Consider the following 18,650-nt stretch of genomic DNA (forward strand, 5'->3'; position numbering starts at 1 on the left):
GCTGATTCACTGTGTCTCCCTGAATTAACGAAACTGGAAAGATTACAATCACCATCTCACAGTGCTGAGTTACATTTTTGGCAAGACGCATGTGGCACTGTAGTTGACCTGGATTTAATACATTTACTGAGAGCTGCAATAGACTTTATGACTCTTAAAAACCCAGAGATCACCTGATAATGTTTTATATTATTAGCCTGCTGTTTTTTTTAATACTTTACTTAACTATGTTATTTGGTATTAATAATAATAATGACTGGAAACTTTATTCTCCATATTCACAAATTTCAAATTTTTTCGTGTTTAATGTGTTACTATGACTACTATGACAAAATTACCAAACTGTATATTTCACAATTACATATTAAGCATCTTGAAAATTATTTGATTACTTATGATACTTTATGTGGTGGTTTCGTGGATACTCAGAAGGTTGGGGTGGTAAAATTCAGTGTATTGAAAATGTAAAATACACCCGAAAACATTAACCTCAGTCTCTCACATGACACATATGTATCAGGACGTATTTTCAGGTTACAGATGTACAACACTACAACAGACCAGTGATCACATGATTGGAAAAACACCATCATCATGAGACCACTGTAAGGAGCCTCCTACTGTATTTACTGTAAATGGAGAGGCTCATCTGGTGTTTTCTGGTTGTTCTTGAACAGAAAACAGCAATTTGATTCGCCTCAGCAGACACATTCTTAAGGTCACTGTTGTTCTTTGTACTTTTATAGGGGGGAGAAGCTGTTTTTCACTGATGATACAAGTCGTAAAATTGTATGATAAGCTTCCTTATATAATGACATACGCATCACATTACGCATCACATTACGCATCATACTCAAGTATTGACATTAGAAGCTTTGACTTTTATGGCTACATTAACTTTGGGCAAATAAAATGACTCTTTGGATAAGGCAAAGGAAGGTCTTACTGAGGTTAGATGACTTTTTTTAGGTTTAAGTTACATAACATGGTCTCCAGATTTCAACCTTGATTTTGGTTTTGCTCTTATTGTGTTTAGTGTTTTGTTTCGTGCCTCTCATGATTCTTTTGAAACTGCAGTGGCACGGTATCAATGGCCTTCTTTAACTGTACAGTATGAATAGCAGTAACACTGACTGAGGACACACAATTGAACACAATTGAGCTGCTGTATATTGGACACGGCGGAAGTTCCTAACAACACACCATTGTCTCTCTGAGTTCACACTGTGAGATAGAGGATTCATTTGTGTCACTGGGGTCATGGAAGGCAATGGCAGGTTATTAAGAGCTCGTAATTAGTAATAATGTGAAATTGATCTGGAGTAATGAGAACTGTCCCCAAGAGATCTAACAAACATAGTTTGTCAGTGATATACCTCCTTTTTCCTCAAACAGAAAACCCCACATTCATTTAGAATAATACTGTTGAAATGTATAATTATAGTACTAGCGTAATAACTGTTTTACAAACTACTTTCTCAGTAATTTGAGGCCTGTTGTTGTGAGTAATTTAGCATTTTGTTTGATGACATTGTGCTTATATTCTGGATAAAAGACCAGTGTGCCGTTGTGTGGGATTTGAGCAGCAGTCTTGTGACGCTAAAGACAAGTGCAAACAAAAGTCAAAAAAACTCAAATAGACCTTGACCTTTGACCATGTGGTCTAGAGTTGTTTGCCTTGCTGAGTGCTGAAGTTCGGAAAAGCAAAACTGCCATACTTTCCAGCATTTTATCTCAGCCTGTGATCATTTGCAGCAATGTACCATTCAAGTCAGTGTATGCATTGCAGAAGTTTCGGGGTGACGAATAGAATGAGTGAGGGAATGACGTCAGGTCTCGGTGCTGGAAGTTACTGTGTCAACAGTAGAACTGAGTCATGGCTACACAGCTGCTGTACAGACAGAATAGAAGAAGTCATAACGCCTATCTTTGATCGCAGGATTTACAGAACCCTGCAGTGTTACTACATCAACACAAAAACTATCTCTGCTTGGGCTAATTGAATACAAAACCACTCTTTGAAATTGAAAATCAATAGTAAATAATAAGAATTAGGCAAAAAAAAAGCCAGTCAACATCAAATGCACTGTATAAAGTAATACACCTTTAAGGTTTTAGAAATACGAAATAAGATTTCTGTAGTGTCAAACGCGATGAACTAAAGTTATTATATCCTCACTAATGTGAAAATAAATTATTCATTAGATTGTTTTAAAACATCTGGAAACATGTTTTCAAAAAGGGATTTCTCTATAACTTTACATATTCACCACTAAACGCTTTAAGACTTTAAGGTTAAGGTTTTGAAATGAAAATATTATTAGGTATTTATTATAAGAGTTTAACAGTTCGGATTCAATCGACTAAGGTGTGGAAACATGAGAAAACAACCCCACAGGATATCAAATCAGTCCAACTCACTTCAAACAAGTAATCAGAGCAGAGACAGAACAAAGAAAATACAAAAATCCTTCATCTGATTAAAAAAAAAAAAGGTTTGAACTTTGGCAGAAAACTGTATGTTATTCATGTCCTTCCTCTGCCCTAGATATTCAAGATTACACATACAACACATACAAGCTCAAAAGAATCAACAACAGAACAACTTGGACGATGGAGCCTGCTCAGTCAGAGATGAACATCTTATCCAACGGAAAAAGTCGTGACCTTGGAGATGATGTTGGTGTGCCGATGAAAACGTTGCTAGAAGAGGATCAGTGAGTATTCTTTAGTAGTAGCAGCAACTTTATTTTGAACATGGATGACTGGCTGCCCTCTAACGCTTATACTGGTAATGGCATTTTAATGCGGCATGTGTCAAGCACTTTTTTGATACTCCTTTGGGTCCTTTTGTCCTTATTTATTTGTTATAATGGCGTGAAAACCACATCCTCAATTGTTTAAAGTTAATCAACTGACTTTCAAATTAACAAAAAAATCTAAAAACAAACTTTTGGACTGTGTGGTTCACGTACATCTACCTTTCATGTGATAAGAGTTTTCCTTTCATAATGGTGGGAATAACAGATATGGTGAGGATCATAAAGTATGACTTACTTACTGCACAATCTTCCATTTTTGAAATGCATGTTTACCTTGTTTTTTGCTCGCCTCAACGGGTGGATCCTTATGCAGAAATGGCACTCAAACAGTCAGGTATGTCTGTGGAGATTTATACTGTGGATTTTTTTTAACTGCATATAATAATACATCAACTTAGGCATGTTATTTGAACTACTGTCAACAGCACATGTGTGCACAGTTTTTGGATTTAAATAGAGATACCATGAATTAACAGTCATACATTTGTCCCCTAGATTTGATGATCCTGATGGAGGACTGGAGAATGAGGAATTTCTGCCCACTGCAGATGGAAAGAAACCTATACGGTTCACAGATGTAAGTGTAAACGCCCAAGTTACAGAGATGAAATAACACAAAGAGCATTATGTCTTGTGTTTAAATAAACTGGAGATTTATTGTATGCTCTTGTTTTTTTTCACCTCAGTTTGAAGGAAAGACCTCTTTTGGTATGTCTGTCTTCAACCTGGGTAATGCTATTATGGGCAGTGGAATCTTGGGATTGGCCTATGCCATGGCCAACACTGGCATACTCCTCTTCTTGTGAGTAAATAAGCATATTCATCAATTGGTGGCAATATACAAAATATACCTTCGAATTTACACACTTAGAAAACAAAAGAATAATAAGAAGAGTCTGTTTCTGTGGACATGCAACCATACCTATACTACGCCACCAAAGGGTGGAGATAAATGGTTGAATGCACTTGAAAGAAAAACAAACTATTTGGCAAAAGGAGCCAACTATGGGGTCTGTTGACTCTCTAATGTACTTTCTTAGGGATTACAGCCGAAGAGTGTGCTGCTTTGGTGGTGCGTTTAAGGGCTAGGGTGGTGCTGGTTACGTAGAGGAGTGATTTAGTGTCTGTCATGGCATCTTCTAATATATCACGTCCCATGATAAGCCTTCCTCTAGTCATACCCTTTTTCTCAGGCTCCTGTCCCCGCCCTTTTCAGTATGTTCAGACCCCAGAAAGGCCATAGCCAGGAATAGCTGGTCTACCTCCAGACCCTGTAGGAGGCATCTGGATTGCTCATTTACTTCCTTCTGCTCTTTGCAGAATGCTGCTGTCAGACCATGACCCTGATTGTCAAAGTTTTGATTGTGTGGCTGCAGAGAGCAAGTAGTAGGACGAGAATAAAGTCTGGCTTTGGTGTTCTCCTCACGAAAATAGGAAGTCACTTTAGGGCTTTTAAACAGTAGCTCCTCTAATGAAGGAGACTGCAGGCCATTTCCCATGAAATTCCTCATAGTAATTAGGTCAGTGGCATTATAACTATATATAGTCGGTATTATAATTATATATAGTTGGTATTTTAACTATATATAGTTGGTCACTAGTTCAATGTAACTGGATCATGTGCCAAAGATATTTCAGTTCACATTTACATGAAACCTGAGGCAACTTGCAGTTACCTGCATGTTACAAGTCTTCAGTATCTTGACAACTAAAGTCAAACATGTCGTACAATACTCAGCACCTGCATATAAGATTTAATAAAAATAAAAAAAATGCTAATAAACTGCTTATATCTCAGGCCAGCAATGCACTTCTGGAAAAACTGTAGGTTTGTGAAAGTGAAAGGATATTATCCTTCAGCATGACTAACACATGACATATGTTGTAATTAATGAAAAAAATACCATAGATACCATCAACCATTTTATCATAACTCTTAGACATTTGACATATAATAAATAGTCTGACTAAAGCATGCAAAAGCATATTCAGACTTGGGAAATAAACATGATTACTACTGAGACAGACAACATGACATTTGTATTAAAACATTATAGTTATAGTTTACTGTTAGGTGTTTTTTCATCCTAATAACCTAATTTCATTACAATGTATCTCACTGTAATACTTTTTTTGCATTTAGTCTGTGTTTCATTGCATTAAACAGCACCTTTTGTGCATAAAATCTGTTTAATCCTTAATTTCTTTGGGTTTAAGAGGCAACTGAACAGACTAGATGTCATTAAAAAGCTGAATTCCTAGAAAACAACTTATTTATATATTACTTCAAGTGAAAAGTCTTCTTGTTGGCTTCATACTTCTATACCAGCACTTCATTAAAAGTGGCACAAGTGAGATAGGGCCATGCGTTTATGGAAATATATATCAGGTATTGATCCAAGCTTCCTAGGAAAATTTAAGTATGCCTTCCTTCTTCTAGTACACTGCATTGTTATTTTGACTCATGTACAAAATTTTACCCTATAGTCTCTAATGTGTTTTTACATACAGCATGTTCAAACGACTTCGTGTCTGATGTTTGGCTCTTTTTACTGCAGTGGCACCTCTTGGTACAACCAACTTAATTTCCCTCATCATGGCCCTGGAGGAGATTATAGCCCGTAGTGTCAGGAGAACCCTTGATCCACCAGTTGAGATACAAATAGACCTTCCCATTCCTCGTCAGCATATTTCCAGTGAGGTACAGAAATAGTGCAGACAGGAAAAGCCTGGTACCATTGCTGAATATTTTACCAGGGTGTCAGGATCCAGACGAGGATATTTCATCATTCAGACAAGACATCACACTACATGTGTTATTTCCAAGAGATACAAAGCAGACCTGCAAAATAAATGCTTGTTTGCAAGTCGAGGAAGGCTGGACAGTTTGCACGGCCACTGCAACAACTGTTGAGTGGAATCTGAGGGCTCTGCCTCCATCCCTCTGTTTATAGACATCAGCCAAAGGAAAGGATTCTCACCTAAGTTGTGGCTACAATACAGAGTGTACACAAAGGCTGGGAAAAAGGTTTGAGAAAGGTGATGGGTTTAGGTTCAACATCTGACCCATTAGGAATGCTGACTTGTAGCAGCACCACTGCAACTCTTTGAGACACAAGGGAGTGCGAAATATCATTTTCATGCATGTGTAGGACTATTGACTTTTATCAATGGAGTACATTTATATTCTACCCTAAAACGACTTTATTTGAAGAATGCCTTGTATTGTTTCATGCTGAATATTTGTTTCAACTGAGGGGATTTTGTTGCAATAATAGAATTAGTATTGTGAACCAATGAACAGCATTAGCTTTAGTACATCATGTGGGAACTCAGCCGCTAGAGACACACCTGCAGTTCAACTTCCCAGGCTTTCATGTGAAGGTTTTGTGCAGCATTAATACATAATGTCACATCAAACAGGGAATTGTGCGGATAAATCGTGCAGTAACCTCAAAGAACATGCACAGGACATCACGCCTTAATGCAGAGGTTAGGTTGACTGTAACGTATATGGAAATGGACAGAAGAGGAATGCAAGGATTATAATCTCAGAGGGAATGTGGGTGTGGTGTAAAGTTAGAGGAACATGTGGAAGTTTAACATACAGTTATGTGACTTTTCCCTCTGTATTGTCCCACAGGTTTCTTCTGACTGCAGTAGCAGCCTTGTCATCTTACTCCATCCATCTGTTACTCAAATCCTCGGGCATTGTGGGTAAGAATTGTATCATGAAATAGTGTAGCTCTTTGTTATAATGTAAAGTTATGTAAACCAAAGTGGTGAACACATCTAATGCATTTAAGCTAGTTAAGGGCCATTTAGTCAGAATTACAGATCATGCCACCCACTCATCAGCCACCAGTCGCAGATGTGCATCTTTTTTATTATTTTATTTTTGAGAGTTTTTTATTGTTTTGCTGAGAAGGACATCTCAGCAAATACAATTCAGTGAATATTATTGTTTGTCATCCGCTTACAGGTATTCGAGCTTATGAACAGCTGGGGTACAGGGCCTTTGGCACCCCGGGAAAAATGGCTGCTGGTATAGCAATCACCCTGCAGAATATTGGAGGTGAGGAGCCAGTGTGACTCAGTGATCTCTGTGTTTGCAAATATGTCAACTGTCTCTCCTTGTAGCAGAAAATATGAATTATACACCATTTCATGGCTTGAGAGTTTATGTTCCTCTCACCTAACCACACGCACAACTATAGCCAATTAAACATCTCAAGCTTTTGCTCTCTGCAAAGAGTAAAGATGAGGAGAACCTACTGGTAAACAGCTCCTAACCATCTTTTTCTTCTTTTTTAATCCCAAACACATGAATTGAGGCTAAAATAATCGTTGACTGGAGTTATGGCTGGCTCACTGGTGCCAGTAACTCACTTTCGAGGGCCATAGCCAAGTTTTTAAGAAACACTGAGGTCAAGTCCTCTTCAATGCAATATAGAGGTGTTTTTAACAATTTGGATTCTCTTTAGTTAAATATGCTATGCTTTGCTCAATTTTATTTTCTGTAAGCTTTAGGTCTTCAACTAACAATTATTTTCAATAATGATTTATTTCCTTAATTAATCAACTAATTGTTTGGTCTACAAGATGTTACAAAATAGCAAAAAAAATTAATTAAATGGTTTATTTTGTCCAACCAACAGTCCAAAACCCAAAGTTAGTCAGTGTATGATCACAGAACAAAAAAGAAAAAAAGAGCAAAATGATCACATAAGAGAAGCTGGAACAAGGTAATGTATGTCATTTTTGCTTGAACAATCACTGAAGTGATTGCTCGATTAGTAAAATAGTTATGAATTATTTCTCTGTCAATCGATTCATTGACTAATCCTTTTAGTAATTTTTTTCCCTACATGATGGTATGAATGCTGCTTCAGAGCAATACAATTCTGGTGGGGAAATCTAAAAGTTTTCATATTTAAAGTAAACAACAACAACAACAATAACAATGATAATAATAATAATAAAATAGCACAGCGTGTTTCGTGAATTGTGGAAAGTCTCCTCCCCAGGTTGCTATGGCACTAGTACATGACCTCAGTGTCCTCAGTTGCAGCTACTTCTCTGTCACTTACAGAAACACAATGTCAGAGGTTTTCTTGTGACGTGGCTCAGCAGGAGTCTGTCATGTAAGCATGCTTGCCCACACACTTTCACATTCTCTCTGTCTGGTGTGTTGCAGCTATGTCCAGCTACCTGTACATTGTTAAATCCGAGTTACCGCTGGTCATCCAAGCTTTCCTGAAGGTCGAGCCCAGCTCTGAGTGAGTACTATCATTTACGCACTTTGCAACATCAACATCGCTGTGAAATCCCTGCAAATGAAAAGCAAGCGACTCCTGCCCAGAGCACTGTGCGCGGGGTCAAGGGGCCTAGCAGAGTATGTGGGCAGCGAATATTTCAGTTTGCACCATTCATTGATTCAGCTAGTGTGGGGGTGTGATGAGAATGGCAGCTTGTAATTGGCTGAGCAACATGGGGGGCCGTGGTTGGGTGCTATCTCTAAGTTATGCATACACACAGCATAAACCATCAGTTGCTGTCAGCTTGTGTAGACGACCAGTATTCATGTCAGAGTCATGTCACAAACATAGGCGCTCTGCATAAGGCCATCGAGGACTGAAGTGGATTCCACCTGCCGGTTTGATTCTGAAAACGAACCTTGTGCTCAAAAGGGGTGGCAACGACTTTAATCCTTAAAACATCTTTTGCCTGAAAAATTAAAGGAAAAATCCCTCTTCAAAAATGTCAGAAACCTCCAAACCCATCCAGGCAGGCCTCTTAAGGATCTCACATTCAATACAATACACAGAAAAATCAGTATTAACAACCTCTAGCATGTGTCCCGACCTGTGTCACTATTGTCTTGCTGCTGTCTAGATAACTGTGTTTACCATTATTATGTCATGTCATGTAGGGATCTAAGCCCTCTGAAGGTCATGTCATGGGAGAGATTAATACGTATATCTGTGTTTGTGTGTATTTGTGTCAGGGTCAGAGGCTTAGCTACAATCGAAAATTGACGTACGAAGTGTTATGACTCCCACTCCCTCTACGTCTTCCACACACAAGCACATGCACACACAAATGACAGCAGCAGGTGGTGTAACACGGGTGCCAAATTCAGAGGCCGAGCATAAGGACAGGTCAGCTCAGGGCCAGTTCCCAACGACCGAGATACACACTGTTCATCTCCACTCAGGGTGCCTCTTGCTGTTCAGATTACTGGCATTACGAGAACAGAGAGGGGCTGGGGTTTTTGCATTTGAATATTTGCTTTGGTCACACAAAGAGAAGGTCAGATATTTGGAAGCTATATGAACATGAGACTTGACTTGGACTTGATTGCTGTAATAAAGACTTGAGATACTAGATTTTCAATGCTGATACCAACATACCAATACCAAAATTTGGGAATTAAAAAAAAATGGTGAATGATGTATCCAGTGTTTTTTAACACAAACACATAACACTACCGGATCCCCTGAAAGTAAACCTGTCAGTTCTCTCTCTCTTGCTATTTTTTGGGACTTATCAGCCAATCAATCAATGATATAATTTTAAACAGGAGAGACTTAATTGAAACAAAGACTTAACGAATGGTCAAATAGGTTTATTTGACATGTAAATTCAAGCCTCCTCGTCTTCAGAAATTAGACGCCAGGTTAACATGATCTTAAAGGGGTGGTGATGCCATGGGGTGAACAGAATAATCCCCTCAAGACACTAGTGGTGGTTGAAGGAAACGTATCATCCACGTGGCAAAATCCCAGAATAAGAAAAATAAAGACACAAATGAAGCAGGCCTTTTCTAACCACACAGATTACATATTCAGCTATCTCAGCATTTTGTTCCAGGCAATTTTGAGACTTGACTTGTGATGGTACGTGTGACTTGAAACTTGACAAGGATCAGCCTTGTGTGGCCTGACTTTTGACTTGGACTTGCCCTGAACAGCAGCCACACTTCATCTCGCATGTGAAAGTTGATCGTCTAAAATGACCTACTGACCAAGCCCAAAGAGGGCATGACCTGCGATACATGCGACTTCCCCTTGCTTTCAAGGGACTCCTCCAGACACACACACACAGGTCTACACAGCTGGTCTCATATAGTAGATCTTTGTGTGCCACAGCCTGTGGACCATGGCAGACAGCTGATGCCTTAGCGTGCGTCTCTGTCAGAGGGCTAAGAATAACAGGCTTAGCAACTTAAAAAGGGGCTATAGGACACAAAGACTGTTCTACACACATGATTTAGGAGATATTGGTCTGTAATGGTTTGACAGTAATATCTATAAGCTTCCTGTTGCTGGTGCTCCACCCAGGTCTACTGCCACTGACGCTTCAGATTTACTATGCTGCTGACAGATTATGTTTGTTTTCTGGAGTGACACACGCAAGGACAAGGACTAAAAGAAATCTATTCACATGACAATTAACAAGCATTAAGAACACATATATACAGTGCTTAACAAATTTATCAGACCACCTGTCATAAAAACGAGAAAACACAAATATTTTAGAAATCTGTCAAAAACTTGTTTCAAATTAAACATTGTATTATTATTTATTAGGCAAATAACAAACTGGAACAACTAAATAGTCCTTATTCACATATTTTAAGCAAAAATCTTAATATTTAGTTTGACCTCCTTTGGCCCTGAATAGTTCCTAGCTGTTCCCAGAGACTTGCTTTGGATGAAATTTGTGTGTGATCTATTTTTTAATTCAATAAATCCCAGATCAGTTCGATAGGATTCAAGTCTGGACTTTGACTTGGCCAGTCCATCAGTTCCACTACTCCAGATTCCTTTTACATCATTTCAAATACATCATTTTGATTAAAGAGCTTACACATACTGGTGGATTAACCATTACAGAAACTAAAGAAATATTTTGGTAATCAGCAATACTGTTAATTTAGGGCAGGGGAGGCAAACACCTTACACTGGGTGGTGGTCTAATACATTTGTTAAGCACTGTACATGTTATGCAGGCTTATAACATAATATGAGGAAGTTTCATGAAAGGCATTACCATAATTAATTAATTTAATGGGAGGCTATGTATGTATGTTGTCTTAAAGACAGCTGTTGGTAGGACACCTCTGGCCATTGACTGAGTTACTGACGGACATTAATACACCAGTCTGATGCTGGAGACTGAAGGGACGTGACTGAAAGTGGATCAAATGAATCTTTTCTGTGTATTTTTGCACTTTTTAGGTCAAGCAGAGTTAATGTACATTTGCGTAGAGATGTTTTTGGGGAGTTGGTAAAAAAGCAAGAGGGGGGCAGAGATGACAAAGATATGATGGAACAAGCTAACATTGGTAATATTTACTGACTTCTTCAGTGCTGTAACGTTTGTACTCCTCTATGTCTTCGTTTACTGCAACTGTGAACTGTCGCATAAATCATCAGCGTTACGTAACAGTCTATTCCAGCATGTCTGTGGAGAGCAACATAAGCAGACACGTTTTTTCCACAATCTTGAGGCCAAGGACGTTCCCAGCAGGTTGCTATTGGTCTGGCAAAATGCAGCACATCAACCATTGGGACCAGTAGATGAATTTTAACAACCTTATGTCACTCAAACAAGTTCTCTCAGATTACATGATTATGGAAAAAAAGTACTACCAACAGTTTCTCTTAATGTGTAAACCAATTTCTTACCAACTAACACTTTCTACTCTGTTTTTCACTCTGCCTCTGTCTCTCTATACTATACTGTGTCTCTATACCACTGTTTGACATATTGAGCTCACCATAGTCAACTAGATTTTTCTCCATACAGTATGTGGTACTTGAATGGAAACTACCTGGTCGTCATGGTCTCGGGCAGTATCATCCTGCCGCTGGCTTTGATGAAACAGCTCGGTAAGTAGAACTCGTGGAGCTCGATCTTTTTGTGGTGTCGTTGTCAGTTTCACCTCCCCAAATGAACGGAGACATTTTATCTACCACAAAGGACTATTAGTCTGTTGCAGCTGGGGTGTTGGAGGCATATCATGTGTGTATCTGACCTTTACTGTCAGATGTTCGTCATGTGTTCACGCTGCAAGCAGGCGACATATTTGTGGTTCTTTTCCAGGAACCCTTTTTCAGGAACTCAGGATCTTCACCTGCATTTCGACCAGTGGGACTCTAGTTTCTACAGAAGCCCATATCAACCAAGAAAAGAAAAAAAAAAAGCATGAACAGTTTGCCATGATTAGAAATAGAAAAATATTCATGGTAAGTCAAAATGATCAGATAGTAAATCAAAATACAGATACTTCTGAGCTCATAATTTTGACTTACCATGTGTGTTTGCTTTATCATTGATATTTTTTTGTCTATTTTTTCTTTTTCTGGTGAAAATGGGCCTCCATAAGTTCCAGTTTTTGTTCCTGGGCTAAGGTTCCTGAAACCAGTAACAGACTATTAGTGTGTCTCTCCGTAAAAACGTATTTTTATTCAAGCTTTCTTGTGATCCCTGTTAGAACTTTTAGATCCTTAAGCTTTAGTTAGTTAATTAGTTTGAAGTATTTTTGGTCTTTGCTACTGGATTTCAAAGCATTCTACATTTAATTCCAATATGCTTACCTAACACAGACTGTATCCATGCCAAATCTTTGGGACCCTAAGACACAATTAGTTGTTGGTGGAGCAGTTACCTTAAAGTCATTAAATTAGTGTGTATCTTCATCTCACCACTGGCAGTGGAAACAGCAGGTGCCTAATTAGTGTTTTTTGCAGAGGCCTCATTTATAGAAAAGTAGGACACTGTCTGACTGCAAACCTAGTATACTTCTTGTGTAACTAATACAGCTTACAGCAGTCCCAAACAATACATGGAGGCCTAAAGGATCAGTTCAGTTTAAGGGGCTTTAACATGAACCTTTTCTCTCAATTTTCAGGTTACCTCGGCTATACAAGTGGATTTTCTCTCAGCTGCATGGTGTTTTTTCTCAGTGCTGTAAGTTGGTCCAGCTCACATAGTGGCACATCATCACAGTGACTCTTCACAAGGAGCTTCATTTGTTCTGGCATGCCATCTTGGCACACTTGTTTGCCATTTTCCCACCTTGGTCTCTTTCCCACCCTCTTCTTTATTTTTAGTGGTATGTGGCTATGTTTGATAAGGCGAATATAAGAGCTGCTTAGATACATCAAAGGTTGAGAGTAAAACCTAAGTACTTATAGGCTGAGTCACTCTAATCTGATGTGAAATGGCTTTTTGAGCTTGGCAGTGATTATTGAGAGCCCCTGTTTACTGACTCTGACACATCGCCTCATCCTTAAGTCTTCTCTTTGATTATACACCTGTTATTTTCCCAATCTTTTAAATCTCTCTGCAGGTAATCTATAAGAAGTTTCAAATTCCCTGCCCTTTTGAGGAATACTCAGCCAACAGCACTTCTGCCCACCTCAGCCTCAATGTTACAAGTCACAGCCACGGCCACGAGTACAGCAATGGTCTGGTTCACGAGGATAATGACCCCCACTGCTCCCCACGCTTGTTCACCATCAACTCACAGGTAGGCAGCTGAGGTGGAGATAAATTCATTTTCGAATATTAAGGCCACAGACAGTGAACTCTACAGGTGTATTTGCTAGCCTGAGTTCCCGCACTATTTTGGGAGGCTTGGTTGCACTGCTAATCATAGAAAGTCATACGTTCACGTGCTCTTCACAGACAGCCTACACCATTCCCATCTTGGCTTTCGCCTTCGTTTGCCACCCTGAAGTCCTTCCTATCTACACTGAGCTCCGCAAGTGAGTCACCCCACTGGCACCTGCAATATTTAACAGCATGTCGGCGCCGAATGTGGCATTCATATAACGTTCAACTCTCTGATTTTAGTCCAACAAAGAAGAAGATGCAGAAGGTGTCAAACATCTCCATCCTTGTCATGTACACCATGTACTTTCTGGCAGCTCTCTTTGGCTACCTGACCTTTGTAGGTGAGAACAGTTAATCCTGGCACTTTGTTTTGGAGCTTGTGCTTACAGTGTCAGAGGAAACACACAAATGTTTATGCAAAAATCAGATCATCAGTGCATTGCTAGATCTTGTTCTCAAAAGATAAACAGTAATACAAAAGGAGTGCTGATATGGCTTAGTGGCAGAAGAACTGAGGGATTAGTTAGAGATAGTTCAAGGTGACTCTAATAGTAAGAAGCTTTTATTTTGCTGGTTTATCCAGAAATCACATATGAAAAATAACCATATACATATATGCATATATATACATATACATTTTTGTATGGATGGTGTACTTGCTCAAAATGAATTTTGTGTTTTACTCACAAACATTTTTTTCTTCCTGCGCTCAGAGACACACTCTCCCACTTGTAACTGTATAAGTGAAAAGATAATAATTTTGTCCAAATCACAGAATGTACGGGTTGTGGCATTGTGATGATGAGATGCTGCTTTCTATTGCATTTGCAATATGACGTAAAAATCTTGCAGCTTTTAAAAGTTCTTGATTATTTTTGTGACAAAATACAGTGGCAGCAAATAGATAAAACATTTGTCACTCTTTTCATAAGAGAAAGTCACCTTTGATTTTTTTTTTTTAAACAGATCTTTAGCCATAATGATGTGCCACATTTGTGGATAGTATTTCTCTGTTTTGAGGAAAGCCTAGTAGAGTATTTGCTTCTCCTCCCACACATGGAGCCCAAGCTCCCTCTTGTGGTGATGATGTGATGTCCGTTGCTAGAAGGCATTTTTACTGAGTTACGTTCACCTGAGAAAAAAAATTAATGAGGTTTTTTCTTTATGTTTCCTTAGGCAACGTGGAGCCTGAACTGCTGCACACTTACAGCAGGATTGACCCTTATGACACTTTGATCCTGTGTGTGCGAGTGGCTGTCCTCACCGCTGTAACACTGACCGTCCCTATTGTGTTGTTCCCCGTAAGTTCATTGTTAATTAGTTCCCCTGTGATGATCAGTGAATATGATGTTGCAGTGTTATATCCTCATTGAGTCCTGTGTCTGTGTCGTTCCACAGGTACGTAGAGCCATCCTGCAGATGTTATTCCCCACCAAGTCTTTCCACTGGTTGCGTCACATTGCCATCGCTGTTGTTCTGCTCACCCTCATCAACATGCTGGTTATATTTGCTCCTAATATTCTGGGCATCTTCGGCATCATTGGTTAGTATAGCGCTGAACATGAAACTGAAATAGTGATACAATTATCGTAGGAAGGACTGCCCAAAAATATTATCTGCACAACATGTCTAAAAGCTGTGGACAAGTAGCAAACACACAATCTTATATCTAAGATCTTATAAATTACAGTAGAAAAATAATTGAAAAAACACATAACATTTCCTCTATTTCCTATCTGTAGAACTGTGTATATTTATTTGACTATAGGTTAGATTTGACATATTCTACATGTGATTATGGGTTACTCATTATGTCTCTGTTTACAGACCTCCTGTTTGACATGGCAGTCTGTTATGTTTCAAGTGTTCTAGTTCCTGACGGAAAAAACAATAAAAGCAAAACTAAAAAACGTGACCAGTGCATGTTTGGTCACGGACAAACTGATGACCTGAGTCAATATTATCGTCACGCTCTGTCCACAGATTGGCGGACATGTTAGAGATGAAAGTTGAAAACATTTAAGTAAAAGGACCGCCAAGGGCATCTTCAAAGCTTTGACAAACATGTGCATACATTCAGGTAGAGATACGGGAGTATGTACAGATGAGTGCGCAGGTAGAGGAAAGAGATACGCAATACATGGAGCTGGTTGCGACAACCTTTGTATATTTTTAGGGCTCACAATCTGGGAGTTTATCTGAACTCTTTGAAATTGTCAGATGAGGACCACCACATTTTAGCCCCCGTCGTTCCAATCCCAAAGATCGATATCTTTGAATCTGAGCTTATCCTGAAATGTTATGTATTCTGCATTGATATCGCCACGATAAATATGATAACCCACATTTATATACAGTGGGGCAAAAAAGTATTTAGTCAGCCACCAATTGTGCAAGTTCTCCCACTTAAAAAGATGAGAGAGGCCTGTAATTTTCATCATAAGTACACTTCAACTATGAGAGACAGAATGGGGGGAAAGAATCCAGGAAATCACATTGTAGGACTTTTAATGAATTAATTAGTAAATTCCTTGGTAAAATAAGTATTTGGTCACCTACAAACAAGCAAGATTTCTGGCTCTCACAGACCTGTAACTTCTTCTTTAAGAGGCTCCTCTGTCCTCCACTCGTTACCTGTATTAATGGCACCTGTTTGAACTCGTTATCAGTATAAAAGACACCTGTCCACAACCTCAAACAGTCACACTCCAAACTCCACTATGCCCAAGACCAAAGAGCTGTCAAAGGACACCAGAAACAAAATTGTAGACCTGCACCAGGCTGGGAAGACTGAATCTGCAATAGGTAAGCAGCTTGGTGTGAAGAAATCAACTGTGGGAGCAATTATTAGAAAATGGAAGACATACAAGACCACTGATAATCTCCCTCCATCTGGGGCTCCATGCAAGATCTCACCCCGAGGGGTCAAAATGATCACAAGAACGGTGAGCAAAAATCCCAGAACCACACGGGGGGACCTAGTGAATGACCTGCAGAGAGCTGGGACCAAAGTAACAAAGGCTACTATCAGCAACACACTACGCCGCCAGGGACTCAAATCCTGCAGTGCCAGACGTGTCCCCCTGCTTAAGCCAGTACATGTCCAGGCCCGTCTGAAGTTTGCTAGAGAGCATTTGGATGATCCAGAAGAGGATTGGGAGAATGTCATATGGTCAGATGAAACCAAAATAGAACTTTTTGGTAAAAACTCAACTTGTCATGTTTAGAGGAGAAAGAATGCTGAGTTGCATCCAAAGAACACCATACCTACTGTGAAGCATGGGGGTGGAAACATCATGCTTTGGGGCTGTTTTTCTGCAAAGGGACCAGGACGACTGATCCGTGTAAAGGAAAGAATGAATGGGGCCATGTATCGTGAGATTTTGAGTGAAAACCTCCTTCCATCAGCAAGGGCATTGAAGATGAAACGTGGCTGGGTCTTTCAGCATGACAATGATCCCAAACACACCGCCCGGGCAACGAAGGAGTGGCTTCGTAAGAAGCATTACAAGGTCCTGGAGTGGCCTAGCCAGTCTCCAGATCTCAACCCCATAGAAAATCTTTGGAGGGAGTTGAAAGTCTGTGTTGCCCAGCGACAGCCCCAAAACATCACTGCTCTAGAGGAGATCTGCATGGAGGAATGGGCCAAAATACCAGCAACAGTGTGTGAAAACCTTGTGAAGACTTACAGAAAATGTTTGACCTCTGTCATTGCCAACAAAGGGTATATCACAAAGTATTGAGATTAACTTTTGTTATTGACCAAATACTTATTTTCCACCATAATTTGCAAATAAATTCTTTAAAAATCAGACAATATGATTTTCTGGATTTTTTTTTTTCTCATTCTGTCTCTCATAGTTGAAGTGTACCTATGATGAAAATTACAGGCCTCTCATCTTTTTAAGTGGGAGAACTTGCACAATTGGTGGCTGACTAAATACTTTTTTGCCCCACTGTAGAATGTTTTTTTCCCCTTAGAAATGTATTTTCATATTTACTAATGTCATACAGTTTCTGTCTCAAGTTAAACACAATACAGGATACATGAGGATGGAAAAAGAAGTCACACATGTCTCGTCATCATGTTGCTGTAATGTATAAAACTGTAAAGCGCTTTTTTTAAGTAGCCCATTTTCTTTCTCTTTACAGGTGCCACGTCAGCTCCCTGCCTCATTTTCATCTTCCCCGCTGTCTTTTACATCCGCATCGTTCCCAAAGATGATGAACCCATGACATCTACTCCTAAGATACTGGTGAGGCCTTGAAATCATTCACCCGTTAATCAGTCATTATGATAATTTGGCGATTATCCCGTGTGTGATACAGGATTTTGTCATGGTATATTTGACCAAACTTGACTATAAAGCTTCTGCTCCACTGCTGTGCTTTTTCCCATCATTCTTAGGCTGCCTGTTTTGCTGCCTTGGGCTTCTCCTTCATGGTAATGAGTCTGAGCTTCATATTCATCGACTGGACAACAGGGGGCGGCCATGTTGCTGGAGGCCACTAGGTGCTGCTTCAGTGTGTGTGAGCTTTTCAAAAGGGGGAAAAAGAACTGGTCAATATAAAGGGAGCTCTATCACCTCAGTAAGAACACACTACAGGGCTGCCCAGAGCGAAGCCTGGGGTTTTTAACATTATAAAATATACATATTAGTATGTTGGTTGTAAACACTGATCAAGTTAAATTAACTTTTGACTGTAACTTATACCTGAACAAAATCCTTTCATAATGACATTCTATGTTTCAATTTAACCAGTATAATCAAAACTGAACAGGGTCTTTCTTTTTTTTACCATCTGTTAGTGTGACTGAGTCCATCCATGACGGTGAAATGGTCCTTTCTTGTTGCCTCCTCTTTATTTACACACAAACAACTGCAGCTGGTACTGTATAGAAAAAAAAAAGAAAGCATGATTGTCTGTCAGACTGAAGTTAGGAAGGCATCAAGATATACATGAGAAATGGCTTATTTTTACATAAATATTAATTATTTTCATTGAGACGCACAAACAAAGACAGTCAGATGATCTCATCTTGAACCAGCAGCACTCTGAACTGTTCACTATGTTGTAATATAACAAAAAAAGAGTTTTAAGGCCTTAAAGCGACATTTCATTTCTTGACTTGTCATGTGCCAGAGTTGTTAAGTAGTTTATCATACAGTCTGAGCTTTTGTTCCAGATCAGCTAACTTTC

The 18,650-nt window shown here is 39.3% G+C and overlaps 1 protein-coding gene across 2 annotated transcripts; it reads left to right on the top strand.

Moving 5' to 3' along the window:
* Positions 1-2,553: 2,553 nt before the first annotated feature.
* slc38a3b (solute carrier family 38 member 3b) lies at positions 2,554-18,245 on the top strand. Of its 2 annotated transcripts, XM_070841289.1 has the most exons (16): positions 2,554-2,717; positions 3,136-3,156; positions 3,318-3,399; positions 3,509-3,624; positions 6,466-6,539; positions 6,805-6,897; positions 8,020-8,101; positions 11,637-11,719; positions 12,742-12,800; positions 13,183-13,362; positions 13,521-13,600; positions 13,689-13,789; positions 14,625-14,749; positions 14,847-14,991; positions 17,601-17,704; positions 17,857-18,245. In XM_070841289.1, the coding sequence occupies exons 1-16, from the start codon at positions 2,614-2,616 to the stop codon at positions 17,959-17,961; spliced, it is 1,554 nt and encodes a 517-aa protein (XP_070697390.1). In that variant the 5' UTR covers positions 2,554-2,613; the 3' UTR covers positions 17,962-18,245. The 2 variants fall into 2 exon arrangements, with proteins under 2 accessions (XP_070697390.1, XP_070697398.1); XM_070841297.1 differs by lacking the exon at positions 3,136-3,156.
* Positions 18,246-18,650: the final 405 nt, after the last annotated feature.

Source organism: Pempheris klunzingeri, chromosome 2 (genome assembly GCF_042242105.1).
Source record: "Pempheris klunzingeri isolate RE-2024b chromosome 2, fPemKlu1.hap1, whole genome shotgun sequence".
NCBI lineage: Eukaryota > Metazoa > Chordata > Actinopteri > Acropomatiformes > Pempheridae > Pempheris > Pempheris klunzingeri.